Source organism: Leptonychotes weddellii, chromosome 8 (assembly GCF_054177405.1).
Source record: "Leptonychotes weddellii isolate Sample4059 chromosome 8, ASM5417740v2, whole genome shotgun sequence".
Lineage (NCBI taxonomy): Eukaryota > Metazoa > Chordata > Mammalia > Carnivora > Phocidae > Leptonychotes > Leptonychotes weddellii.
In genome coordinates this window covers 111,059,614-111,075,825 of record NC_138376.1, presented here as the reverse complement: position 1 = coordinate 111,075,825, position 16,212 = coordinate 111,059,614, and the positions used below count along the sequence as shown (strand labels likewise).

The window sequence follows — 16,212 nt, the reverse complement described above, 5'->3', positions numbered from 1 at the left end:
TTTATGAAGCTGTTTGCTGGACTCCAGTTCTGTTTTTATAAATCTATTGTCTTCCTAGTCAGGCAGTCATTTTACTTATCTGTACCTATTTAAAACAGCTGCTTCCATTCATTTACTTTAACTTGCTGATTCTGTGGCTTTAAATAAAAGGCTACCGACCCTCTCCTCTATTGTAGAGCAAAACACGCGACCTATAGAACAGTCTTCCTTTGATAGCTTCCCCACTCAGGCAGCTTCACTTCAGGTTCACAATGCTTTTCTGGATGGTTAAGGCCGATAACTACCGTTGTATAAGACAGAGTTTTACCATAATACTATAGAAAAACTACTTACATATTCAAGACTCCATCGTAAGAAGCTTCAAACACTACAGAAATATTTTTTTCTACAACACCCAAAGGTGCTGTTAGCTACAAAGCCTCAAAAGAAGGCAAATTCCAGGAGGATGAGTGACAGTGATCAGCTATCTTGATCCTTACACTTCTCAGGATGGGTAACTTAGGTTCCCTAGCAAATTCTACCTGCTTGCCCCGACCACGCAAGGGCACAAAGCCAACACTTGGGGAGAGATACCTACCTGTACTCTTGATGCCAACCTGGCTGCTGTTTGGGCTGGATCAAAGACTCGGCGAGAAGACTGATCCTTGCAGAAATTAATATGTCGGTTGGCTGCAGCTTCATTAAACCTCCTCATACAATATGGGCACTGAATATAATCTAAATGCAAAGCTAACAACAAAAGGCAATTAACATTTCAAAAACAACTCTGGAATGGACTACATGACATGAAATAAATGGGATATGAACTCTGCTCCAACATAAAAGAATGAAGTCCCAGACTCTGGTTTGAGAAAGCTTATGCCAGAGGGGAAGGTATGCAAGGGCGCAAATAAAGGACATAGCAGGGGGGACATTTTTCTGTCTATACACTTATTTCAATTAAGAGTGTGCCCTTAAAACGTTTACATTATATACTTTTTAGAAAATAGACTCATTATACTTAGGAACTTCCCAATTAAATGAATTATTTAGTGAATCCTCATGTAAAGAAAGTAGTCCTAGAACCACAGAATGTTGGTACTGATGATGCCCTGAAGGACACAGAAGATTCCGAAGCCCAGGCTGTGGTACCACGTGGGACAGATCACACAGAAGTTATGGAGCTACTCTCCTTCCCTATGGAAGGAGAAAGATGTTTCAAATTTGGGGGCTTGGGGGATGGGATTTGAAGCCAGTATCACTGGCAGAAAGACACACTGCTTCTGCAGGGGTTGATTTTTTTCACTGAACTCCTAAGTGAGGAGGCAAATAATAAGTTCAGGAAGGAGGTGAAGTAAAAGGAAAAAGGTGGGGTTCAAAAAGGAGAAAAGGGAAAGAAGGAAGGGTGATGGGAAAGTGGCTCCAGAAACAGCTTCAGCTTCCAGTGTTAGAACCTCCCAGGCAGCTCTATGGGTACTAGACCCTCTGTGCTTCTGTGGAATACCCACTGGTTTCAGTGTGGCTCTCATTTGTAATTAATAAACAGTGAGAAAAATGGGAAGTGAGAAAGTTCCAGTCTTTTTAGAATGAGGAGAGGCTCACAGCAAAGCCAGTTTGGAGCCCACCCCACTAAAGCAAGCAGGAATGTGCGATTTGTTTTTGTTTAATTTAGTTTTGTTTTGTTTTAGGCACCTCTAAGGGATGACAAAGTGGATATGAGCGACATAAGAAAGATCTGAGACAGCCCCAACCTCGGACTCTGTATGGAAGTTTGGGTTAGTGTATAGTCAAAATTCCTACATGTGTGGATGAATATTTGAAGCAGTGATGTCTTCAAGGTTAAGAATTTTTTGAAGGCATCTTTTTAAAAAATCTGAGGGGTTTTCTGTTTGAACAAATCATTTCCTAAAATGAATATTCATAGAACTAACAATTGGAATACATAAGAAATTGGAATATAGTAAAAGATGAGCACTTAGCCTAACCTTTTCACATTCTGGAAGGCAGTACTTAACCAATTCGATATGTATTGAACACCAATTACATGCCAGGCACTGGTTTATACTTGGGAGGTACAATGTCTCTGTCATCAAGGACTAAGCATTCCAATACAGAGTTTTCCCACAGTGATAAATTCCTTGGACAAAAATAAAATAGGATAGCATTGGGAAATGATGAAGGCCCCATAGCCTGCCTGACTGGTTTTGAGCCCAAGCTCTTTACTTGCTGTATGTGTGAACTTCGGCAAGTTACTCAATCTCCCTAAGCTTCAATTTCCCCAGTCCCTACATACCACCTATTTCACCAGGCTGTTGTGAAAGTTAACTTAGATAATCCACACTGGGGCTGGGTATAGTGGGTGGGTGCAACATCTTATTACTCCGAGAAAACAGGCCCAGCAAGGTTGTGTTTCTAGGTACCAAACAGGAATGCAACCGCTTATAAAAGTAAAATCGAAAGTGCCATTATTGTGCAGAACTCATTTACAACGATGTAGAAAACAATCTACAACTCTGCTCTTGGTTTGGTGGTTTCTTCAGTTTGACCAGCTGAGAGTCAAGGCTCCTATCAGGAATGCTGCTACCCTTAAACCTACTCAGGGATGGGGTGCCTGGGTGGCTCAGTTGGTTAAGTGACTGCCTTCAGCTCAGGTCATGATCCTGGAGTCCCGGGATCAAGTCCCACATCCAGCTACCTGCTCAGCAGGGGGTCTGCTTCTCCCTCTGACCCTCCTCCCTCTCATGCTCTCTCTCATTCTCTCTCTCTAAAATAAATAAATAAAATCTTAAAAGAAAAAAATTAAAAAAAAAAAACCCTACTCTCAGCGTTAATGTGCACAATGATTACAGCAGTGACTGCATGGCTTCCTTACTCCACCTGTTGGTTCATGGACTCACTGCCACCCTTCTGTGTGTTTGGCACTGTCTGTCACCATGGAGACAACAAAACTGAAGTGTATTTCCCTCCCAACAAGTCTCAGAGACAGCTAGAAGGCAAGGCAAAGAAGCAATTACTGCTCGTGGTATAAGCTTTGAAAGGAGGATGGACTGGGTCCTCCAGGAGCCCAGAGGAGGGACATAAAGCCCAGACTTAAAGGGGCAGAGAAAGGAAACTTAACCACTCTGGAAGCGGGAAAAAAAAATTTTTTGCAACAATAATCTGAACACAGCATGACTGAGTAGCATGTTCTACCCTCATCTCAATCTGAGTCACCTCTTCCTCTATCAACAATGCTGTCATGAACATCATTATGTGCTATTTATTTCAATACATTATGACATTTAAGGTCTGACTACAAATGGATTCTTATGACAGTTATGGGGAAGGTGGCCAGACCTCAAAAACATTAAAGTAGCCAAACAAGGATCATTTTAAAATGCAAGTGTTTTGTTGAGTACCCATGTCTATGTACCCTGTGAAACAGAGACCAAATATTCCAGACCTCACTGAGAATCTCAATTATAAATATTCTATATTGTTGTTCCTATAAAGTGTCACAACATGCTAGAAAGCTGAATGATTGGCAGACTTATTTAAGTCAGTAAGAATTAGAGTAAACAAATGCATGTCACAAAAACTGAGTCGTGAAGGAATCATGCTGAGGAAAAAAAAGGACATGACCTGCAAAGTCATGCATAATAGGCTCCATTATATATAACCCCAGTTATATCTCTATAAATTTTCTAGTATTTAAGTCTGAGAATATATGGGCTAATATAAAATCCCCACGCAATCTAACTAATGGAGTAGTAATGAAAATATGCTATTTTAGATAATCATTTTGGTGCAGAAAATTATAATAAGGGCACAGGGAAGAATTTAATTATAAAGATGTATTTTAGCATAAAAATGTAAGGGCAGAAAAACAAATTGTACATTTGATGAGGCCTTACAATGGGAATTATTTATTTTAAGGAAACAATAATCCCCACATGTTAAATCCAATGTGGAAATGAGAGAAATCCACACAGCAGGACAGCTGACATAGTTTCATTTATTTGCCTCAGGAACTATAAAGTAGACATCAATCCTGTAGCTTCTGCTATTAAAAGGAAGTACTGCTTTTAAATCATAAAAGATTTTTTTGTTGTTGTATAAGGCTTGTTGCCAAAGTATTATCAAATCATAGCCATAGATCTTTCTACTTTCACATTATTTTAAGCTACTTTCTCATTAGCACCCAGCAAAAGTGAAGCAATTATTAAGATTTCCTGGCACACTAGAATGCCCACAACAGTTGTGGCCAGGCCCATCAGCCAGCTGCGCGGGAGCTAATCCCACCCCCCAGCACACCACGGCAGCTGCAGCCAGGCCTCTCAGCCAGCTATGCCAAGGGCAGCCCCACCCCCCATGCACTCACAGCAGTTATGGCCCAGTCACAACAGGACAGTACAAGCAGCCCAGATAGAGCACACTCCTGGAGCTCCTGGTTCTGGTGACCAGAGCGGGACTGCAATACTGGGCCCCACCGGATGTGTTCTACATAAGGCCACTATCATCAAGATCAGGAAACATAACTGACCTACTAAATACATAGAAACAAACAGAGAATAAGAAAAAAAGAGAGTAATATGTTCCCAACCGAAGAATGAGAAAAAAACCTAAAAAACAAACAAACAACAACAAAAAACTAAACAAAACAGAGATAAGCAATCTACCAGATAAAGAGTTCAAAGTGATGGTAATAAAGATACTCACTGGACTTGGGAGAAGAATGGATGAAGTCAATGATAACTTCAACAAAGACAGAAAATATAAGAACCAATCGGAGCCGAAGAATACAATAACAAAATGAAAAATGCACTAGAGAATCAACATAGATTAGAGGATGCAGAAGAATAGATGAGTGATGTAGAAGACAGGGTAGTGGAAATCATCCAAACTTAACAGCAAGAATAAAAAGTAATTATTAAAAAAGAGAATAGGTTAAAAAAGAAAAAAAAAGAGAATAGGTTAAGGAACCTCTCAGGACAACGTCAAGCATACTAACAGTTGTATCATGGGGGTCCATGTAGAAGGAGAGCAAGAGAAAGAGGCAGAAATTTATTTGAAGAAATAATAGCTGAAAACTTTCCTAATCTGAGGAAGGAAACAGACATCCAGGTCCAAGAATCAGAGTCCCAAATAAAATGAACCCAAAGGATTCTAACAAGACACATAATAATTAAAATGTCAAAAATCACAGCTAAAGATTCTTAAGAGCAGGAAGAGAAAAGCAACTAGTTACATACAAGGCAATCCCCACGTAAGGCTATCTGCTGATTTTTTAGCAGAAACTTTGAAAGCCAAAAAGGAGTGGCATGATCTATATTCAAAGGGCTGAAAGGAAAAATACCTACAGCCAAGAATACTCTACCTGAAAAGGTTATCATTCAGAATTGAAGGACTAATATAGAGTTTCCCAGATAAACAAAAGTTAGGGTTCATCACCACTAAACCGGCCTTACAAGAAATGTTAAAGGGACTTCTTTAAGTGGAAAATAAAAGGCCATAACCAGAAGTAAGAAAATTATGAAAGAAACAATTTCACTGGTAAAAGCAAACATATAGTAAAGGTAAATCACTTATAAAGCTAGTATGAAAGTTAAAACACAAAAGTAGTAAAATCAGTTGTATCTATAATAATTAGTTAAGGGATACACAAAATAAAAAGACAAATTATGGAGAAGGGGAGTAAAAATGCAACGCTTTTAGAATGAGTTCAAACTTAAGAGACCATCAATTTATTTTTTTTTACTTTTTTATTGTTATGTTAATCACCATACATTACACACTTGATGTAGTGTTCCATGATTCATTGTTTGTGCATAACACCCAGTGCTCCATGCAGAACGTGCCCTCCTTAATACCCACCACCAGGCTAACCCATCCTCTCACCCCCCTCCCCTCTAGAACCCTCAGTTTGTTTTTCAGAGTCCATCGTCTTTAAGAGACCATCAATTTTAAAAAGACTGCTATTCACAGAGGATGTTATATATGAACCTTATGGTAACCACAAACCAAAAACCTATAATAGATACACAAAAAATAAGGAAAAAGGAATCCAAGGAAAGTCATCATATCACAAGAGAGCAAAAGAAGAAAGTAACAGAGAACTACAAAAAACAACCAAAAAATAATAAAATGGCAGGAAGTACATACCTATTAATAATTATTTTAAATGTAAATGGACTGGATGGCACACTTGGTTGGGTGTCTGCCTCTTGCTTTTGGCTCAGGTCGTGGTCTCAGGGTCACGGGACTAAGCCCCGTGTCAGGCTCCATGCTCAGCATACAGTCTGCTTGGGTTTCTCTCTCCCTCTGCCCACCCCCCCCCCAGGATCTCTCTCTAAAATGGATAAATAAATCTTTAGGAAAAATAAAAACGGGGGTGCCTGGGTGGCAGAGTCAGTTAAGTGTCCAACTCTTGTTTTCAGCTCAGGTTGGGATCTCAAGGTTGTGAGACTGAGCCCTGCAATGGGTTCCACGCTCAGCATAGAGTCTGCTTGGGATTCTCTCTCCCTCTCCCTCTGCTCCTCCCACTCATGCACTCTCTCTCATTCTCTCAAATAAATAAATCTTTATTTATTTTTAAAGATTTTATTCATTTATTTGACTGAGAGAGAGAGAGAGTGTGAGCACAAGCAGGGGGAGGGGCAGAGGGAGAAGCTGCTCCATGCTGAGCAAAGAGCCCAATGTGGGACTCGATCCCAGGACCCTAGGATCATGACCTGAGCCGAACGCAGACGCTTAACTGACTGAGCCACCCAGGCATCCCTCAAACAAAATGACTTTAAAACAAAGATTATAATGAGAGACAAAGAAGGACATTACGTATCGATAAAGGGATCAATCTAACAAGAGGATGTAACAATCATAAATACCCATGTACCTAACATAGGAGCACCTATAACAGACAGAAAGGGAGAAATTAACAGTAATAAAGTATTAGTAGGGGACTTTAACACTCCCCTTACATCAATGGATAGACCACCCAGACAGAAAATTAATAAGGAAACAATGGCTTTGAATGACATTATCAGACTAGATGGACAGATACAGAACATTTCATCCCAAAATAGCAGAATATACTCTTTTCAAGTGCACACACAACATGTTCCAAAATAGATCACATGTTAGCCCACAAAACAAGTCTCAACAAATTTAATGAGACTGAAATCATATAAATCATCTTTTCCAACCACAACAGTATGAAACTAGAAATTGATTACATGAAAAAAAAACTGGAAAAAAACACACAGCTACAGGCTAAACAACATGCTACTAAACAACCAATGGGTCAACAAAGAAATTAAAAAGGAAATCAAAATAAACACTGAAACAAATGACTCTGAAAATATAACGTTTCAAAAATCTCTGGGATGGAGCAAAAGCAATTCTAAGAAGGAAGTTTAGAGTAATACAGGCTTACCTCAAGAAGCAAGAAAAATATCAAATAAACTACATAACCTTATACCTAAAGAAACAACAAAAAGAACAACAAACAAAGCCCAAAGTTAGTAGAAGGAAGGAAATAATAAAAATTAGAGCAGAAATAAATGAAATAAAGACTAAGCAATAGAGAAGATCAATGAAACTAAGAGCTGATTCTTTAAGAAGATAAACAAAATTGATAAACATTTAAGCTAGGCTCATCAAGGAAAAAAGAGAGCTCAAATAAATAAAACCAGAAATGAAAGAGGAAAAGATACAACCAACAATACAGAAATACAAAGAATTATAAGGGACTACTATGAAAAAGATACACCAGCAAACTGGACAACCTAGAAGAAATGGATAAATTCCTAGAAGCATGAAATCTTCCAAGACTGAGTCAGGAAGATATAGAAAACCTGAACACACCATTTACTAGTAATGAAATTCAATCAGTAATCCAAAACCTTGAACAAACAAAAGTCCAGGACCAAATGGATTGACAGGTGAATTCTACCAAACTTTTTTTTAAAAAAGATTTTATTCATTTGTGAGAGAGAGAGAGAGCATGTGCACACGCACAAGCAGGGGGAGCAGCAGGCAGAGGAACAGGCAGGCTCCCCACTGAGCAAGGAGCCCAGTATGAGACTCAATCCTAGAACCCTGGGATCATGACCTGAGCTGAAGGCAGACGCTTAACTGATTGAGCCACCCAGGCGTCCCCCTACTGAACATTTAAAGAAGAGTTAATATCTATCTTTCTCAAACCATTCCAAAACATCGAAAAGGAAGGCATGCTTCCAAATTCATTCTATGAGGCCAGCATTACCCTGATACCAAAACCAAACAGACACTACAAAAACAAATTATAGGCCAATATCTCTGACGAACATAGATGCAAAAATCCTCAACAAAATATTAGCAAACAGAAATCAAATTCATTCACATTAAAATAAGTAAGTCAGGGGCGCCTGGGTGGCTCATTCGTTAAGTGTCTGCCTTCAGCTCAGGTCATGATCCCAGGGTCCTGGGATCGAGCCCCGCATCGGGTTCCCTGCTCCGCGGGAAGCCTGCTTCTCCCTCTCTCACTCCCCCTGCTTGTGTTCCCTCTCTCTTGCTGTCTCTCTCTGTCAAATAAATAAAAATCTTAAAAAATAAAATAAAATAAGTCAGAGAGATAAGAAATACAGCATAGGGAATATAGTCAATAACACCAGTAATTTTGTATGGTGACAGATGGTGACTGCACTTACCAGGGGGAGCAATGAGTAACGTATAGAATTTTTGAATCAGTATGCTGTACACCTGAAACTAATATAACATTAGTACATCAATAAAAATAACTAAAAAAAAAAAAATTTTTTTTTTAAAGATGATACATCATGATCAAGCAGGATTTATTCCTGGGGTGCAAGGATGGTTCAGTATCTACAAATCAATCATGTGATATACCACATTAAAAAAAAACGAAGGATAGGGGTGGCTGGGTGTCTCAGTTGGTTAAGCATCCAACTCTTGATCTCAGCTCAGGTCTTGATCTCAGAGTTGTGAATTCAAGACCCACTTTGGGCTCCATGCTGGGTATGATGCCTACTTAAAAAAAAAAAAAAAAAAAGGATAAAAATCATATAATCATTTCAAAAAAATCATGTAATCATTTCAATAGATGCAGAAAAAGCATTTGACAAAATTCAACATCCATTCATAACAAAAACTCTCAATGAAGTGGGTACACAAGGAACATACTTCAACATAATAAATGCCATATATGACATACACAAAGCTAATATCAGACTCAATGGTGAAAGGCTGAAAGCTTTTCCCCTTAGATCAGGAAGAAGACAAGGATGTCCACTCTCACAACTTCTATTCAACATAATACTGAAAGTCCTAGCCACAGAAAACAGACAAGAAAGAAAGAAAAGGCATCAAACCTGATAAGGAAGAAATAAAACTCACTATTTGCAGATGACATGATACCATATGCCTAGAAAACCTTAAAAGACTCCATCAAAAAAACTATCAGAACTAGTATATTAATTTAGTAAAGTTTCAGGATACAAAATTAATATACAGGAATCTGTTGCATTTCTATACAATAATAATGAAACTAACAGAGAAATTAAGAAAATAATCCCATTTATAATTGCATCAAAAGAGGGGTGCATGGGTGGTGCAGTCAGCTATGTCCGACTCTTGGTTTCGGCTTGGGTCATGATCTCAGGGTTGTGAGACTGAGCCCTGTGTCGGGTTCCGCGCTCAGTGAGGAATCTGCTTGGGACTCTCTCTCCCTCTGCCCCTCACCCCCTCCCTGTGTGTGCTCTCTCTCTCTCAAATAAATAAATCTGTAAAAACAAACAAAAAAACAATTGCATCAAAAAGAATAAAATACATAGGAATAAATTTAATCAAGAAGGTGAAAGACTCTGGAAACTATAAAACACTGATTAAAGAAACTGGACAACACAAATAAATGGAAAGATACACCAGACTCATGGACTGAAAGAACTAATATTGTTAAAATGTCCATATATGCAAAGCAATCTAAAGATTCAATACGGGGCGCCTGGTGGCTCAGTCGTTAAGCGTCTGCCTTCGGCTCAGGTCATGATCCCAGGGTCCTGGGATTGAGCCCCACATCGGGCTCCCTGCTCAGCAAGGAGCCTGCTTCTCCCTCTCCCACTCCCCCTGCTTGTGTTCCCTCTCTCGCTGTGTCTCTGTCAAATAAATAAATAAAATCTTTAAAAAAATAAAGATTCAATGCAATCCCTATCAAAATAACAATAGCGTTTTTCACAGAACTACAGTAAATAGAATGTCTTGGAACCACAAAAGACCCTGAATAGCCAAAGAAATTTTGAGAAAGAACAAAGGTGGAGATTTCAATCCCAGATTTCAAATTATACTACAAAGCTATAGTAATAAAAACAGGAATTCCAGCACAAAAACAGACACACAGATCAATGGAACAGAATAAAGAGTCCAGAAAAAAAAAAAAAACCATGCTTACATAGTCAATCTATGACAAAGAAGGCAAGAATATACAGTGGAGAAAAGACAATCTCTTCAATAAGTGGTGTTGAGAAAACTGGACAGATACATGAAAAGAATGAAACTATGCTGTTTTTAAAATACCATATACAAAAATAAACTCAAAATGGATTAAAAATCTAAATGTAAGACCTGAAACCATAAAACTCCTAAAAGAAAATATAGGCAATAAACATTTGGACATAGGAGCCAGTAATATTTTTTTGGATCTATTTCCTTAGGGGCAACAAAAGCAAAAATTAACTGGGACTATATCAAACTAAAAAACTTTTGCACAGTGAAAGAAACCATCAACAAAACAAAAATGCAACCTACTGACTGCAAGAAGATATTTGCAAATGGTATGTATGATAAGGGGTTAATATTCAAAATATATAAAGAACTCCTACAACTCAAAACCAAAAAAATCCAATTAAAAAAATGGGCAGAGGACCTGAATAGACATTTTTCCAAAGAAGACATACAGATGGCCAACAGGCACATGAAATGATGCTCAACATCAGTAATCATCAGGGAAATGCAAATCAAAACCACAATGAGATATTACCTTATACTTGTCAGGATGGCTAGAATAAAAAAGACAGGAAATAACAATTGTTGGTGAGGATGCAAAGAAAGGTAACCCATGCACTGTCGGTGGGAAGGTAAACTGGTACAGCCACTGTGGAAAAGAGTATGGAGGTTCCTCAAAAAATTAAAAATATAAGTACCATATAATCTGGTAATTTCATTTCTAGATAGTTACCCAAAGAAATGAAAACACTAATTCAAAGATATCTATGGACTCCTATGTTTATTGCCAGTATTATTTATAATAACCAAGATATAATAGCCAAGATATGGAAGCAACCTAAATGTTCACTGATAGATGAGTGGATAAAGAAGATGTGGTATACATATACAGTGGAATATTACTCAGCCATAAAAAAAAAAATGAAATCTTGCCATTTGCAACATCATGGAGGGACCTAAACGGTATTTTAAAAGAAATAAGACACAGAAAGATAAATCGCATATGATTTCAAATATATGTGGACTCTATAAAGCAAATGAATAAATAAACAAAAAATAGAAACATACTTATAAATACAGAAAACAGGTGCTTGCTAGTGGGGGAGTGGGTGGGAGGATGGGAAAAACAGGTGAAAAGGGATTAAGAGGTACAAACTTCCAGTTACAAAATAAGTAAGGCACCCTTTCAATAAAGGATTGAATCTTAAATAATCATCCTAAACAAAGGATAAAGAAAAAAGGTCATCTCACCAAAAAATGTTTTTTTAATTAAAAAAAAAAAGGAATCTGTAATTTTCCTCACGTCAGAAAACAAAACAAAAACAAACACCAGATGCAATACAAAAGCATCCTATGGGACACGTGGGTGGCTCAGTCGGTTAAGCATATGCCTTCAGCTCAGGTCATGATCCCAGGATGCTGGGATCAGAGTCCCGCATCGGGCTCTCAATGGACTTCTCCCTCTGCCTCTGCCTTTCCCCGCTGCTCATTCTCTCCATCTCTCAAATGAATAAAACCTTAAAAAAAAAAAAATAAAGCATCCTAGCCTACTCCTTTTCTCTTCCTCTGATAAAAAAAGCATATTAAATTAATCAAGGAAGGGCGCCTGAGTGGCTTAGTTGGTTAAGTGTCTGCTTTTGGCTCAGGTCATGATCCTAGGGTCCTGGGATCAAGCCCCACTTTGAGCTTCCTGCTCACTGGGGAGCCTGCTTCTCCCTTTCCCTCTGCTTCTCCTCCTGCTTGTGCTCTCTCACTCTCAAATAAATAAAATCTAAATTAATCAAGGAAAATTATACAAGAACAGCAGAAAACTAGGATGTACTCTGTCAATGGGTGAAAGACCAACAACACCCACAATGATCAATTTCAACACTAAATATACTTTATTTTTCACATAGAGCTCTAAAATTTAAATCATTCAGCAATTGAAATAATCTCCTGTATTAAGGATAGTCAAGGTAAAGCTCTTTTCATGTTGGAAAATTATGAGAGCCAATATAATCTTTTTTTTTTTTTTTTTTTGAGAGAGAGAGAGAATGAGAATGAAAGAGCACATGCACAAGCGAGGCGAGGGACGGAGGAAGAGAATCTTCAAGCAGACTCTCTGCTGAGCCCAAAGCCTGAGGCTGGGCTTGATCCCACAACCCATGAGATCATGACCTGAGCCGAAACCAAGAGTCAGACGCTTAACTGATTGAGCCACCCAGGTGCCCCAGCCAACATAATCTTTTACTCCACATTCTTGTGCACTTCCTTCAGTACCAAATATTTTCGTCTTCCCCTCAAAACTTAAAAGTAAGTAAATAAGTCAGTCAGTCATGGGGATGAAAAGTACAGCATAGGGAATATAGTCAATGATACTGTAATAAATTTGTATGGTGACAGATGGTAACTATACTTAACACGGTGAGCATTTCGTAATGCACATAAATGTCAAATCACTAATGTACACCTGAAACTAATATAATATTGTATGTTAACTGTACTTAAAAATAATTTTAAAAAGTTATATATTTTTAGAGATTATTTTCTGGTATAGAAGTTCAGATTATTTATTTTTCAGATGATTTTTATAGTATGATTCCCCTGTGGTTTTGGGGATTGGTTTTGGTCTTTTTAAAATGAACTTTGAGAAATAATTTACATGCAGGAAGATCCAAGTATTTTAAGTGTACTGGCCAATGAGTTTTGATAAAGTACACATTTGTGCAACCACTCCAATTAAAATATAGAACAGTTTTATCACTCCAAAAAGTTCCCTCAAGCCCCTTTTCAGTCAATATTCCCTCAAACCCAGTCTCAAGCAATCAAAACTCTATTTTCCTGTCACTAAAGATATCTGCTCTATAATTTCATGTTGCTGCATGTATGGTAGCACTTTCTTCTTACTGTGGAGTTGTATTCTGTTCTGTTCATCCATTCACTTGCTGATGGACATTTTTTTTTTTTCAGTTTATGCTATAAAGCCACTATGAACATTAACATATGTCTTTTTTAAGAACTTATTTCCAGTTTTTCACATAAATCCTAGGTATAGAATTGCTCTATAAATAAGTATATGTTTAACTTAAGAAAATACCAGTGCAAAGTAGCTGTACTATTTTATACACCATCAGGGGTGTAGGAGACTTCCAGCTGCTCTACATCCTGGCTATCATTTGTATTGTCAGTCTTTAATTTCAGCTATTCAAGTGGGTATGTGGTGGTATCTCATCACGGTTGTAATTCACATTTCCCTATCAGAAATGATGCCGAGTATCTTTTTATGTGCTTATTGGCTTATTTTGTGATGTGTCTGTTTGAATGGATCTCCTGCCTTTTTTCTTATTGGGTTGTCTTATTTTGAGTTGTAAGAGTTCTTTACATATTTTTAGTCTGAGTCCTTTGTCAGATATATGTATTGTGAATATTTTCTCCCAGCCTGTGGCTTGCCTTTGCACTCTAATGGTGTCTTTCAAAACTAAAATTTTAGCTTTGGTGAAGCCCAATTTATCAATTTCCTTTTTAAAAATCATTAGTACACTTTGCATCCTGTTAAGAAATCCTTGTTGACTCTTAGACCAAAGATTTTTGTTTTTTCTAGAAATCTTGGAATTGTAGCACTTATATTAGGTCCATGTTCCATTGTGAATTAATTTTTATCAGTTAATTTTTTTCAATTAATTTTTACATAAGGAACATGGCTCATTTTTCCCAAATATGATACCTAGTTTCCTGTTTCATTTGTTAATAAGATTATCCTTTCCCACACTGAATGTTCTTTGTCAAAAACCAATACATGGGTGGGAGGTCCACATCTAGATTCTCTTTTCTGTTCAACTGATATACCAATATCAAATTACTTTATTACTGTAACATCACTGTAATTCTTGACATCAGGTAGTGTAAGTCCTCTGCCTTTTTCCTTTTTTTCAAAACCATCTTGGCTATTCCAGATCATCTGAGTTTCCATACAATTTTAGAATCAACTGGTGAATTCCTACTTGGCAAGGAAAACTTGCAGGGATTTTTATTGGAATTACATTGAGTCCATAGATCAATGTGCGAAGAATTGACATCATAACATAATAGGGACTCTTCCGAATCATGAAAATGGTAAATCTCTCCATTTATTTTGGTCCTCTTTAATTTCTCTAAAGTGTTTTGTGGTTTTCATTTTTCAAGTCTTACACATATTTTATTAAATATATACCGAAGTACTTAGTTTTTTCATAATTGTAAATAGTATTTCTAATTGTTTTTCAATTGTTTATGCTAGTATATAGAAATAAAATTTACTTGTGTATATTGATTTTATATCCTTTTTTTTTTTTTTTTAAGAGAGAAAGAGTGTACACGAGCAAGGGGGGAGGGGCAGAGAGAGAGGGAATCTTAAGCAGACTCCACACTAAGTGTGGAGCCCGACAGGGGGCTCGATCTCACAACCCTGAGATCATGACCTGAGACAAAATCAAGAGTCGGACGCTTAATCGACTGAGCCATCCAGGCGCCCCTTGACTTTATATCCTGAAAGTATGTTAAATGAACTTTTAATTCCAGTAGCTTTCTTATAGTTTACTAAGATTTTCTATACTTATTCATGATTTTATGTTATCTGTGAATAAAGACAGTTTTACTTCTTTCTCTCTGATAATTTATTTCCTTATTACACTGGGTACTTTATCTCCAGTACAGAGTTGAACAAAAGTGGTCAGAAAGGACATCCTTGCGTTTTCGTGATCTCAGTGGAAAAGTGCTCAGTTTTTCATCAAGTGTAATGTTAGCTATAGATTGTTTAAAGATGTCCTTTATTGAGGTGTTCCCTTCTATTTCTACCTAAGAGTTTTCTTTTTTAAACATGTATGGGTGCTGTATTTTGTCACAGGCTTTTCCTGTGTCTACTGGGATGATCATCTGCTTTTAAAAATATTTTGTTAATATGGTAAACTACATTTACTATTTTCTTCCTTCTACTTAATTTAGGTATAATTTGTTCTAACTTTTTAAAGAGGAAGAATAATCAGTTTAAACCTTCTTTTCTAATATGAGAATTTAAAGCTATAAAACTCCCTCTAGACAGTTTTAGCTGAATCCCACAAATTTTGATGTGTTTTTCATTGCCACTCAGTTCAAAATATTTACTAATTTCTTTTATGATTTCTTCTTAAATCCATGCATTATTTAGAAATGAGTTGATAATTTCCAAATATTAGGAAATTTTCTAGATGTTTTCATCATTAACTTCTAACTTAATTCTACTGTGTCAAATAACATAACCTGTATGATTTCAATGATTTATTGAGACTCACTTTGTGGTCTTCCACATGGCCTATCTTGGATGAATGCTCCATGTGTAATTAAAAAGAATTATATTCTGCTGTTGCTGCATGTCACATTATAGCAATAGATATCAATTAGGTCAAACTGGTTGATACTGTTGTTCAAATTTTCTATATCCCTCCTGATTTTCCTGCTGCTTATTTTATCAGCTACTAAGAAAGGAACGATAAAATCTCCAAATATAATTGTGAATCTTTCTACTTCTCCGCCCAGTTTTTGTTTCATGTTCTTTGAAGCTGTTACTAGGTACATAAACATTTAGGGACTGATAAGCTTTCCTGATGAATGTATTTTTAATCATTATCCCTGTTAATAACACTGATGTTTGCTTTGACTGATACTAACATTAGTCACTCTAGTTTTATGATTGTTTGCACACATATCCTTCCCCATGCTTTTCACATGCCAATCTACAGTTGTTTTGACACTGCTGGTGTT

General features: G+C 37.2%; 1 protein-coding gene across 1 annotated transcript in view; it reads right to left on the bottom strand.

The window, feature by feature from the left end:
- The window catches only part of LOC102733508 (zinc finger C2HC domain-containing protein 1B), a 48,129-nt gene that overhangs the window by 15,600 nt on the left and 16,317 nt on the right, over window positions 1–16,212 (bottom strand). The window contains exon 4 of the mRNA XM_081827463.1: window positions 578–717. Coding sequence (XP_081683589.1) covers window positions 578–717 — 140 coding nt within the window. The remainder of the gene's footprint in view (window positions 1–577; window positions 718–16,212) is intronic.